Source organism: Oncorhynchus keta, chromosome 34 (assembly GCF_023373465.1).
Source record: "Oncorhynchus keta strain PuntledgeMale-10-30-2019 chromosome 34, Oket_V2, whole genome shotgun sequence".
In the NCBI taxonomy this organism is placed as follows: Eukaryota; Metazoa; Chordata; class Actinopteri; order Salmoniformes; family Salmonidae; genus Oncorhynchus; species Oncorhynchus keta.
The window spans coordinates 36,936,314-36,948,869 of NC_068454.1; the positions used below are offsets into that span (position 1 = coordinate 36,936,314).

Sequence of the window (12,556 nt, forward strand, 5' to 3'; positions counted from 1 at the left end):
TTTGACTCCATTCCATGGATTTCATTCCAGACTTTACAATGAGTCCGTTCTATAGTTCCTCCCAACAGCATCCTCTGCAGTCATGTTAGTATGACCCTCATGAATTATGAAGTATTCATGTGCTTCTAAAAATTACATTGTTTAAAAATTCACAAAAATTACGTTAGTTGATGAAGATGATCTCATAGAATAAAACGTATAATATATCCTAAGCCGGTGTTTACCATAGACCTTATTTTCAGGCGTGTAACCAAAAACCCTATAAAAACGTCATTAATTTCCACATAGGCTTTGTCCAAAAAAACATGGCTGAGTTAGTGCCTACAAAAAGACGCCATTACTATTTATTTCTATTGGAATCTTGCCATTGTGTTGTACATTATGTCACTTCTTCCTCAACTCCATCTAGGGCTTGAACGCAAAACAGCGGTGTTCGTCATGATAATAGTGATGACGCAGATGTGTGACTGACCAATAAGGGACCTTTTAAGCTACATATTTTTTCAGGGAAGGAAAGAGTCTTGCTTGCATTTGTTACATTAGGCTACCGGCGTGGAGACAGCTCAAGGTGAACGAAACTTTTAAGGAATATAGATACATTGAACAGGTAAGAAGGAGTAAATACATTTTACTAGTTACTGTCGTCAGTATTTCTTTTATTGTGAACATTTCTTCCGAAGTAAAAAAAAAGAAGCAAAGTTTGTCTGATTTCTGATTGTAACGTTAGTTATCCGCTGATTAAACGTGCGGCGGTAACGTTACAAGCTTGTTCGCGAGTTAACGCGTCTAAAGTCAACACAACGGAATATCTTAGAACAACTGAAACAAGCCATGGCTGTGAAGAAACATATCAGCCAACATGTGTAGTCCGTGTTCGTCTTTTGAGTGAACAAGTTAGTTAACGTAGCTTGCTAGGTAAGTTACGTTAGCCGTTTTGTAACTTGGCTAGTTAGTTAGCTAACGTTAACTAATAGTAGCAAGAGAAGCTAACGTGTCCATCTCAACGACCTATCGTTAATAATGACGCCCTCTTATTTGGCTAAATAGCTAGTTATAACCTAGCTAAGTTACACAACGTTACACCCAAATGCCGGCACGTTGTCACTCCACTACTCCCAGCTAGTATTACATAGTACTGCATTGGTTGTGCAACTGTCTAACGCCTCTAGTGGCGAGTTAATATTCTGCAGGGAAAATTATGAAACGTTATTACAATGTGGGATCCTTACGACGTACTCAGGCTAAACCCCAACCTTTACATTTTAGTGATTTAGTAGACGCTCTTATCCAGAGCGATTTACAGGACTGTTTAGTGCCTTGCTCAAGGGCACATCGACATTTTCACCTATTCGGCTCTGAGATTCTAATCAGCAACCTTCCTCTTACTGGCCCAAAGCTCTTTACAGCTTTGCCGAAACATCAATCACTCTTACCATGGTTACACTTTGGTTTTTCAGTCTGAAAGAAGTCTGCCTAAAAAAGATACAGGAGTCTCTACAAGCCACAATGTTGAATAAAGTGATGTGTGCTCTTTACCGATTGTCTGCTTTTGGCGGTAGGAGGTGGGGATTGGGTATTCCCAGTGATTACCGGAATTTTATATGTAATTTTTTTATTTTGGTGTGACGTCGGAAGAGTCTTATCACTTAAATCCCGAGGCCCGCTGACTGCGTGGGACAATGTTCAGTTAGGTTTGGCCATATTGTGCCAAGTGTTGCGTGCGTAAAACCGATATACAGGCCATCGTACTATAGGTTGGGTTGACAGAGCTTCCCTGTAGATATTTTGTTTTAGATGACCTCTGACAGGGCCAAACTCAGCGGACAACAGGTAAAGCAACTTGAAATGAAACCTGTTCGGGAATTCTGAGCCTACATCATGTTAGATGAGACTTAAGTATTTCACTCGGATTCTGAAAGTTTCTTAACCGTTAGGCTACTATACCTGCCGCCCCACCTTAATCCCTACCTGTACCTAACCCTTAACCAGGCTAGAATATCAACTTCAATAGGGTGACGTCAGAGTTGGGAAGTCCCAGGCATACCCTTTAGACTTTTCTAGTTATAAAATTCCAGTCAGCACGTTGAACCACCTGAACAAATAATCTTCCCTTGTCAGCAACGTGTCATGGGAAATGGTGGAGACCTCCCTCCATTTCTGTATTTTTGGGTACTGCTACAGAGATGGTCTTCTGTTTTTATAGTTACCTCTTTGTATTTTGTCCAATAGGAAGCATGGGTGATATTGCTAAGGGAAAGAAGGCATTTGTCCAGAAGTGTGCCCAGTGTCATACTGTTGAAAATGGAGGCAAGCACAAGGTTGGTCCAAACCTCTGGGGTCTGTTTGGACGCAAGACTGGACAAGCTGAAGGCTATTCCTACACCGATGCCAACAAATCCAAAGGTCTGAGATTCTCTCACCATTTTACAGGAAATTAAATGGTGAATTTGACATATTGCATTCTCATTCTAACTTGTGCTTTTCACATGTGATTTCAGGCATTGTCTGGGAAACCGATACCCTCATGACGTACTTGGAGAACCCCAAGAAATACATTCCTGGAACAAAGATGATATTTGCTGGTATCAAGAAGAAGGGCGAGCGTACAGATCTTATAGCATATTTGAAGTCGGCAACTTCGTAGACCACTGTCTACGCTTTGTTCAATGTATAGACTTCCCTTTCTGTATCTTATATAAATATCATCAACTGTTCAGCGGAGAAGGGGGTGGCTCTTTCAAGAAGCTAAGTCTAATTCTTAGCATTTTAACAATTTATTTGAATACCCTGCTTGACATACCTGCTGGGACTCAGTGGTGTTTGCATGATCAGTTGCCATATTTCACAGCTGTACCTCCATTTAGATGGTGTAATTTATATTCCTTGGTCTAACAGGCTCTAGTATGTATACATAAATTATTGATCCATAGACTGTAAGTATTCCATAATTTATTGGGTCAAAGCAGTGTAATATTTGTTTCACAAAAAAAATTAACTAATTGTATCGGTAGTGGTTTTAATACTTGCTAATGCAAACGCTCAATCAGATTTGGAATAGTCTCTAATTTCAAAGCGTTGTCTTGAAAGTAACGTCTACTACAGACCATGGTAATGTCTTATGTAGCCAACACCTCATGATCTGGTTCTATTTGAGTTAATTGAATAAATTACATGCCAAACAATTATCCCAATTTTTTTATTTATTTTATCTGTTCTGGTTCAAGTATCAGGAAGGCAACACTACCTCCCTCTCCAACCAAGGTGCATGAATTGAGCAAAAACCCTGATTTAAGGCCCGAAATGCAATTTGAGTTCAGTGACCTAAAGTTGCAGGTGTAAAAGACACTTGAGCGGAGTTCCCAAATTAGGTTTTCAGGGAATTGGCCCCACAGCCTGAGATCCGGTACAAGTAGTAGAGCGGTTTTATTCATCAGTTGTGATTAACGGCTGGAGCAAACAATATAAGGCCCCTTTAAGTTTATTTTTGTATTTATCAAAATGGCAGAGTTTAAAGGACACTTCAATAAACTTGTCTCACCATTACGGTATGTGAGACTAAGACCTGAAAATATGGTCGCAGGCTCCTTATGGAGGGTGTGATGCAGTAGTGGTGACTCCGGAGGGACGCAGATATCAAATTGAGCTACGTACTGCATCGCTGTGCGCCTCCCAAATTTTGTAACAATGCGGAGGGCTCTGTATGGCTCCACATTGACATGATTGGTTGACGGGAGGTCCTGTATAAACACAAGCTCACTTCCTTGACAATGGCTTTACTCAAAAGTATGAATGCCCTGACTTCTGAGGAGGCCATATCACCCTAAATGCTGCACTGACAAATCAGATGTCAGATTGACCATGCAGCACCTTTAGTGCCCATTAGCGTTTCTCAATCCTCTGTGGGTTGTTACATGGGAGGTCAACCCTGAATTTAATTGTGAAACCTACTCCTGGAGTACAGCATTTTGTTCCACTCCTGCACTAACACCTGATTCTACTAATCAACTGTGTTATTTGACCTTAACATTAACACAGAAGTGTGAATAGGATGAATGAGGGCTAATGGTGCTTTCAAGACAACTGGGAACTTGAGGAAAAAACTAGGTCAAATGTCAGTGAACTTCAAGTTGGAAAGTCAGCTCTAGGAAGTTTCCGACTTGGAATTTCGAGTTGGATGACTGCGTTTTCCCAATCGGAGATGTTTTTTTTCAAGATCCCAGTTGTTGTGATGCTCGGAAGTCAGAGATTTCCAAGTTCCCTGTTGTTTTGAACACAGAATAAAGGAGACCTCTAGTGGCCAAAAGGCATTTTTAGCATTGGCAGCACCATTGAGGGCTTACCAAGGGGCCAGGGGTCATTAGAAGCACTTTTTAAATTGCTCCTACAGTTTTCTTTGGTACTGCAGTTTAACTGTCGCCCGGCCCAGAAAGAACATTTCCATACAAGTCAGATTTGAAAATTCCCAGTACGACACTTTAGTCATAACCTTTGCACACAAAACATTTTTTTTTACATCACTTACAGCCAAAGATATTAACATTTTATGTTTATCCAGTGTCTGCCATGTTGTTGGAGGAGGTGATGACATCGTCGATGCACCCTGTGTGGACTGAGTGCTAGTGTGCATGTGATGTTGGTCTGTATAAACTAGATGCAACCTGGATATATAGACGGTCCATGAATCGACAGTTTAAAACAACTGTCGGACATCTTGGACGAAGTCGGCAGTTCTTTTTTGGAAATTATTTTTTACCCATCAATATTTGTAATGAAATATAAACAATTGTAAAACTAACAGTGAAATACAACTCAGACTCATCCTCTGGCCAAACTCTTCCACCATTGGTTGATCCCTCCTGGTGACCCTGTTGGAGTCATGTCCAACCGGGTCATCAGGAGCAATCAGCCAATTGTGAAGAAGACTACTTCAGGATTGGAGATAGCCTCAATGGTGCTGCCCATGCTGTCACAGATGCTATAATGGCACATATACAAAGATGAGTCCTTTATCTATTTCTATGGTGCAAACGTGAAAGACCATTGGTCGTATTCCACAGTGTGGAGTACAGCTCCCTCTAGAGGAGAATGCAGTTACACATCACAGAAATGTTGTAACAGGTGAAACAAGAGATATGGTCCTGGATGGAAACATAATGAGATCAAGGAATTGGTGTTGTGGCCATAAACACAATTGTAAAGTGAACATTTGTGCACTGCACAGCTTAATTATAGTAAAAGAACAACAACAAGAAAAGTGCGTGTGTGTATGCATGAGTGGGTGTGTTCTGGAACGTGACAGCGTACATTTCCACTAGAGGCCACTGTTATCACACTTCCGACATGATGCGATTAAGGCTCTTGTTTAACATTTATTTTTGCATATTCAGAAATAAATATATGTTTTATTGTCACATACACCTAGACACGTGCTATATTAAGGCCTAACTAAATTCAATAATTAATAGTTTATTTTAAACAATCATGTAATTACTCATTATAAACTCTAAAATGAAATAGAATTGGAAAAAGTTGGAAACACTGCTCTAAATATTTCTGTACATAATAGATTTGGTAGAGCTCCGAAGTTGAGCTTCGGTAGCAGCTCCACATTGTCCTTTCAAGACAACTGGGGGGAAAACGAGGTCAAATCATGACGTTAGCGATCTTCAAGTCGGAAAGTCCGCGCTCTAGAAAGATGCCTGAGTTTCCGAATTGAATGAATGTTCGAAACAATTTTTCTCAATCGGAGCTCGTTGACAGTTATCTTGAATCCACGGAAATCAGAGATTTCCGAGTTCCCAGTTGTTTTGAACGCGGCAATAGCCAACGTCATTTGCGCACTCTCCACTCCGGTGATGCACGGCCAGTGCGCGGCAGCAGTTGCTCTCTGAATAAAGAACAGTCGAAGTCCGTGAGTCTTTTTGCATCCTGTCTTTCATCCATGAGAGGTGGCTTTTATTAATTGCAATTGAGAGTTAATATGTTATTGGAGGTGAGGTGGTATATTCCTCATAATTTCGCCATCATATTTTGTACAGAAAGCAACAAGATATGTAGACTAGACCTCAAAGATAGTTTCGTTATGAATGGATTAAGGGAAGTCGTGTTACAGAAGTGTCTAGGTTTCTTTATTTTTTGATACTCTTGTAAAATATTATAAATGAACATTTATTGTGCAATTTTATGGATTTGGTTCAGCCAGGACCATCAACACAACCGACATGGCAGTGTCCAATATGGTATTCTCTGACGTGGAAAGTTTTCTGGATACGCATCCTGAATTGTTTGAGGACTATCTAAACAGAAAAGGGAAACATAGTATGGTGGAGAAATGGCTCAAAAATCACCAGGCAAGCAAAACTTCAGTAAGTACAACCGCAGTCGCCGAGTCGGAGAAAACAAGCGTCAGCGCCTGTAAAGACAGTTGGGCGAGCTGCAAAGGTGATGGGGGCCCGCATAGACGAGCATCGCAGAAGGAACTGCGGAAAACTTTCGCCAGGTCCAAAGCAATGAATTGCAACAGGACATATGATGAGCAAGTCAACTACAGGGCTCAGGAGCCACTGACAAGTATGAGGAGGAGAGCTCTGCTGAGAAAAGCCAGCTCGTTGCCTCCAACCACTGCCCACATCCTGAGCGCGCTCTTGGAGTCGCGAGTGAACATACCTCAGTATCCATCCACAGCTGTCGATTTCAAATATTACCTTAAAGAACACAACGAACGAGAGTTTTTCCTGGAATTGGTAAAAGACATATCTAACGACTTGGATTTAACTAGCCTCAGCTACAAAATCCTGGTGTTTGTGTGTATAATGGTCGATGCAGACCGCTGTTCCTTATTCTTAGTGGAAGGCTCAGCAAATAAGAAGACATTGGTATCCAAATTCTTTGATGTTCATGCAGGTATCACAGTTTTACCCTCCATGAGCAACTCGGATGAAGTTCAGGTTCCTTGGGGAAAGGGAATCATTGGATATGTTGCTGAGCATGGAGAGACAGTCAATATCCCAGATGCCTATCAGGTGTGTGTGAGTTTGTGTGGTTGTGTGTGTGTGTGTATGCCTGTGTGTGTGTGTGTGTGTGTGTGAGAGAGAGAGAGAGAGCACTCCCACCTTTGTGTTTGTTTGTCTGTGTGCAACAGATGAGATCATGTGGCACATCAACACACAGTTTTGCATTTGCACCAGAATAATAATTGATTAATTTGCATCCTTCCCTCATCTATCACCATACACACAAGCCTCTGATGACCGATGACTCTTGAATAATCAACAGAAAAATTGATCTCACCACATGAAGTAAAGAAAGCCTACTGAAATGAAATGGAATTGAGAAGTGCATGTTTATACTTCAGTGGTGATGTGATGTTTCACCAGCCACCAGGGATGATGTGGACTATTGCCAAGCTGACTCCCCAGTGGCCCCAGGACCTAACGCTGATCTTATTTGAAGTAGTCTTGATCAATTGAGTTACAATCCGGTCTGCAGGCATTGAATGCACAACTCATGCATATACATTCCTGAAGTTAGTGTGGTAGTGCCAAGCCAAACTATGTTGCTTTCCATCGCACTTGAAGATTTGCTAATCAAACACAAAACCATATTAATGGTATAGTCAGGCAGGGTGCTTAGGTTGACATATCCATTCATGGTTGAAGACCATTTTTTCCCACAGTATTTTTGCATGCAACACAATGTCATCACTCCACAATGAGTTAGGGCCTGATCACGGGATCTCACAGGAAGTGATCTGCCTTATAACACTAATTTACTAATACTTGTCATGTGGGCTTATGTCCTTCCATCTTCCATGGATTGTAGGACCGTCGTTTCAGTGATGAGATTGACAAGCTGTCAGGATACAAGACCAAGTCCCTCCTCTGTATGCCCATTCACAACAGTGATGGGGAGATCATTGGAGTAGCCCAGGCCATCAACAAGAGTCCAGGAGGTGCTCTCTTCACTGAAGACGATGAGAAGGTAACTGCAATTTGACTGTTGTTATTTCATTTAATTTTCCAATCAAGAACAACATTCAAAACAGAAATGAAAATACATTAGATAACAATATAACAAAGTGACAATAGCCTCCTTACAAGACAACTAACAGACAAAAAATAAATAAAATAAAAAATGATTAAGAAACATTATAAACTGGGTGGTTCAAGCCCTGAATGCTGATTGGTTGAAAGCCATTGTATATCAGACCGTATACCAGGGAATGGGCTCCAGAGTGGCGCAGTGGTCTAAGGCACTGCATCTCAGTGCAAGAGGCGTCACTAGACAAAAACTGGTCTGGTTCGAATCCAGGCTGTATCACAACTGGCCCAGTGTCGTCCGGGTTTGGCCAGGGTAGGCCTTCATTGTAAATAAGAATTTGTTCTTAACTGACTTGCCTAGTTAAATAATAAATAAATATGACAAAACATTTATTTTTACTGTTCTAGTTACATTGGTAACCAGTTTATAACAGCAATTAGGTACCTCAGGTGTTTGTGGTATATGGCCAATATACCACGGCTGGAGTTCTGTATCCAGGCACGTTGTGTTGCGTTGTGTTGAAGAACAGCCCTTAGCCATGGTATATTGACCATATACCACACCTCCTCGGGTCTTAATGCTTAATTAGATCATATGGTTACTTGAAGTAGGCTACATATTGTACATTGAGTGTGCAAAATGACCTGTGGATTAGATGGAAACAATGTGATGTTAGGGGAGATTCTCCACAAAATCAATAAAGGGTTGCCAAATTCTGTAAAATGTCTCTGACTTCCTCAACCAGTAAGTCATTTTCTCCAGTGGGATACAACTACTTCAGATTTCCATTTCTTTGCAGTTTGATTGTTTGATAGGTAATTCTTTATAACATGTAATACCTCTGTAGTGACACTGTTATTACACTAGTAACAACACTCAACTATTTCATTACCATCGAAACAACTCAAAATATTATGTTTTGAGCGACGTTAACAGGAGTGTTAGACGAATGCCAATTGCTTGTGCTGAATTTCTCAGCGTTGGTCTCTGTTTCTCCCCTTTCATCTGTCGCACGTTCCAGCCTTCAATTGTCCCCTCGTTCTGAGAGAGTCCACACATGTAATGGTCCCGACATGTCAGATATAGACGTCTGTTTTACCTCATGTGTAAAAAGGCATGCCTCCATCGTCTCTGGAACAGCCCACATCCTTTTTTTTAATAGGATCCCAGAAACAATGAAGTCACTGAGGCAGAACACAGAGTGATATGTGGACCGTATTATGAAGGCCACTTATAGAGACCATTGACGATTTCCCGTCTGAGAATCACATGAAATGGATAGAAAGAAATACACAAAATCCATCTAAGTCATTCTTAATTAAGCTGCTCTCATTCCGTTGGTAACGACTAAATGAGAGATAAAGCCAGAGGGAAGATATACCATTATTATGCGTTTACAAAATACTGACCTGTGCATTTCAGGCAAAGATAAGAGTGTTGTAGTCCAAACCGAGGGTTCACATCGGTTAGGTAACATTATCATTGTCCTGTATTAGAGCACAAGTGGCAAATGTTTTTCAGGGATACGGTCTATAGCTGTGGGGTTTGCAAGGCGTGCAAAGGTGCAGGGGAAGTGGTGTCTCTCTTATGGCTGTCTGTCCACGTTGTAAAGCAGTGGAGACTGATCGGTCGTGTACTTTATAATTACCTAAGCATTAATGTCTGCGAGCAAAACTAATTGGCTTTCCCCATCATTTATCTTTCTAACAACGAAACCCCAGCAACGGGGGCTGAACCTGCCATGCTTCTACTCAAAGGTAGAAACACTGTCTTTCATCATCTTGGACCGCCGTAAGACACATTTATGGAAGTTGTTTATAAATAGAAGACACCCAGTTTGTAGTGTTTATTGACTCTGTCACAGTGAAGTAATCCAAAATACCAATTACATTCCGTGTAGAATTGAAACGTTCACAGAGGCGCTTGCAACTACCCTGTCTTCTAGTACTAGATGACATTTACAATGGAATTATAAGAAACTTTGACTCCTTGCCACCACATTAATAGGTATGTATTAGCCAAAGTGACTAAGCACTGGGGTTGTACAGTAAGCAGTAAGCTGTTAGTGGATACACACAAGGGTTAGTGAGTTTTACTGACATGTCTTCCATTCTGAATTGACTCCCGCTGTACGCAGATGAGCTGAGTTGACATTTGCACCCAAGACAAAGACACAATCGTCTCTGCGCGAAGGGGAAACGTAATAAGGTAGATCCAGTGAGGTAGGAAGGATGCTGACGTTTCACATTGATCTTCCTGATGGGATCTGTGGATTTCTAATGAGCTGTTATTTGGCACAGTTATTCATTTAGCTCGCTAGCCAGTCTCAGCTAGAGGCATAACGAGTCTGCACTGGCGCTCGGTACTTACGCACTTCAAACCCTTCCACGGCCAGGCAGAGGCAGGCAGCCCTGTGACGTGGCTCACAGTTGTGCAGGGTAGATTTCCAAGGCACATGTTGTCTTCCTTCATCTGTGCATCTCTTAGCCTTGCATTCTTCCGAAAAACAACAACTGCATAAAGCTAAACGCAGAGGACTCTTTGAAAATAAAAATGAAACCCTTTCGGATATGTTATGGTAGGTAGAATGCACTTATTAAAGGTTTAGAGTTGTCCCACTGTGTATAATGGGCGGAGGGACTAACACAGGGACTAACACAGTCTCTTCACTGTGTTTTCAGCACGTTTCACATTGCATTAGCATCACACCAATGCACGGGATGGTTACAACTGAATTAGTAATGAAATCCTATGTTGGCATTTGAGGACGGCAGAAGCTGCATGCTACAATGCAGTAATGCTTTAATTGAAAGACCTTGTAGAATTACATTTATGAAGTGCACCCTTTCAAACAGACTATCCATTTTTGCTGCAAATGTTTAATTTTGTGTAGACCCCACCCCCCCTCCCAATCTGTTGTTGTAAATAAGTGCTTATCACCAACACACTGCACTGCACGCTCATTTAATATATTACCGTAGCTAAACATATTTTATGTCTTTGTTCTCAAATGCCACGCTCTGTAAATTGTGTTATGTTGATACCCTACAGGATTAGAGTACTTTGGGAAGCTTGGATAATTTATGCATAATTGTATTTCCTCATTATCTTTATTGGATAAATACACCGATAGACTTTCTCAGACGCAAATAACTTGACCCCATGGTGCAGTATCTGGTCCTTGAATTATTGTTTAGTTTTGCATGATACTATAGTATAATATTACTGTTTTAAAGATAATTTCAAATGTTATTGTGTAAAATGAGCTAATTGAACACCGCTAGATTGCGCTCCCCTGTCTGTCGAAAAGTGTGTTGTCTGTATACCTGTTTATACACCTGCCAGGTGACTGAGCTGCAACAACTGAAATGGTATTGGCAGCCAAACAACGCCTGTTCCCACATTCTCAAGTTTTTGGCATGGCTCTGCCACATTCCCTGTCCAATTGAGTTACTGTAATACTGTAACATCCACTTTCGCTCAATTTCACCACTGTACATTTGTAGAGAAGGATGAGGGAACACCATGTCTCATTGGAGCCAAGTTCCTGTCTGAAATGTTCCAAAATGAAGATTTGAAAAACGGAAATAAATACAATCCTGGACTGAGGTTACCAGCATAGTCTCTTTCGCTCTTTCTGGAGGGAAAGACCAATATGTATGGCCGATGATTAGACATTTTCAATTTGGTATTCAAGTACAATTAACTATAATCACACCTCACACATTGCTGTAATAGACTCCCGGACGGTATGATAACTGAGATTAAGTGAGGCGATAATAAGATAGTAAATCAGACAATAAAGTCCTATATCGCTGACCAATACAGCTGATAGTTTACCATGGGTTCAATGCTGATCACGTTGGAGTGGCAGCCTTATTATGTCTATGTACCACAGTGGGGAGGGTGTACATTGTTGGGGTCTGGGCTGCATGCCTGTACGGTCACCACACAACTTCTCTTCTCCTGTCCCCTGCCCCCTGCCCTGGCTAAAGGAAATGTAAATGAAAGACCCCAATGAAATGATTGAGGCTGTCTGGTAATCGTGGCATCAGTCTTACCAGGATATTGCTAGTTTTTGGGCGTTGAGACATGGCCTACTAGAATGATGCTGAGATATTTGTTTATTTCTTTACCTGTATCCCCATTAGCTTTTCTAGAAGCAGTAGCTACTCTTCCTGGGGTCCACAAAAAAACACAAAACACAACAAGTAACGAAACACTGATACACAAGGACAGACACACAAATTGAAAAATTGGAGATGGAAGGGAGTTCCATGAGATCATGGCTCTGTATAAAACTGTGCGTCGCCGTGAATTTGTTTTGAACTTGGGGACTGTGAAGAGACCCCTGGTGGCATGTCATGTACTGTATGTATGGGCGTCTGAGATTAATGTTATTTGATTATGCAGACAATCTGGATTTTTCGTCACAGTATTATTTCTCATAGAGACTTGGAGAAGCAGTTACTCTCTCGTCAACCCTCAACCAGGAAAGACTGGCAGGCATGTTGTT

The 12,556-nt window shown here is 41.2% G+C and overlaps 2 protein-coding genes across 2 annotated transcripts in view; both read left to right on the forward strand.

Annotated features, from left to right (window-relative positions):
• Positions 1-414: 414 nt before the first annotated feature.
• LOC118367043 (cytochrome c) lies at positions 415-3,185 on the forward strand. The gene is made up of 3 exons (XM_035750022.2): positions 415-607; positions 2,230-2,403; positions 2,499-3,185. Exons 2-3 carry the CDS (start codon positions 2,235-2,237, stop codon positions 2,642-2,644), a joined length of 315 nt encoding a protein of 104 aa, XP_035605915.1. The 5' UTR covers positions 415-607; positions 2,230-2,234; the 3' UTR covers positions 2,645-3,185.
• A 2,685-nt stretch (positions 3,186-5,870) lies between these two features.
• The window catches only part of pde11a (phosphodiesterase 11a), a 57,639-nt gene continuing 50,953 nt past the window's right edge, over positions 5,871-12,556 (forward strand). Inside the window, exons 1-2 of the mRNA XM_035750023.2 lie at positions 5,871-7,022; positions 7,822-7,980. Of these exons, the coding sequence (XP_035605916.1) occupies positions 6,222-7,022; positions 7,822-7,980 (960 nt within the window). The 5' untranslated portion in view covers positions 5,871-6,221. The remainder of the gene's footprint in view (positions 7,023-7,821; positions 7,981-12,556) is intronic.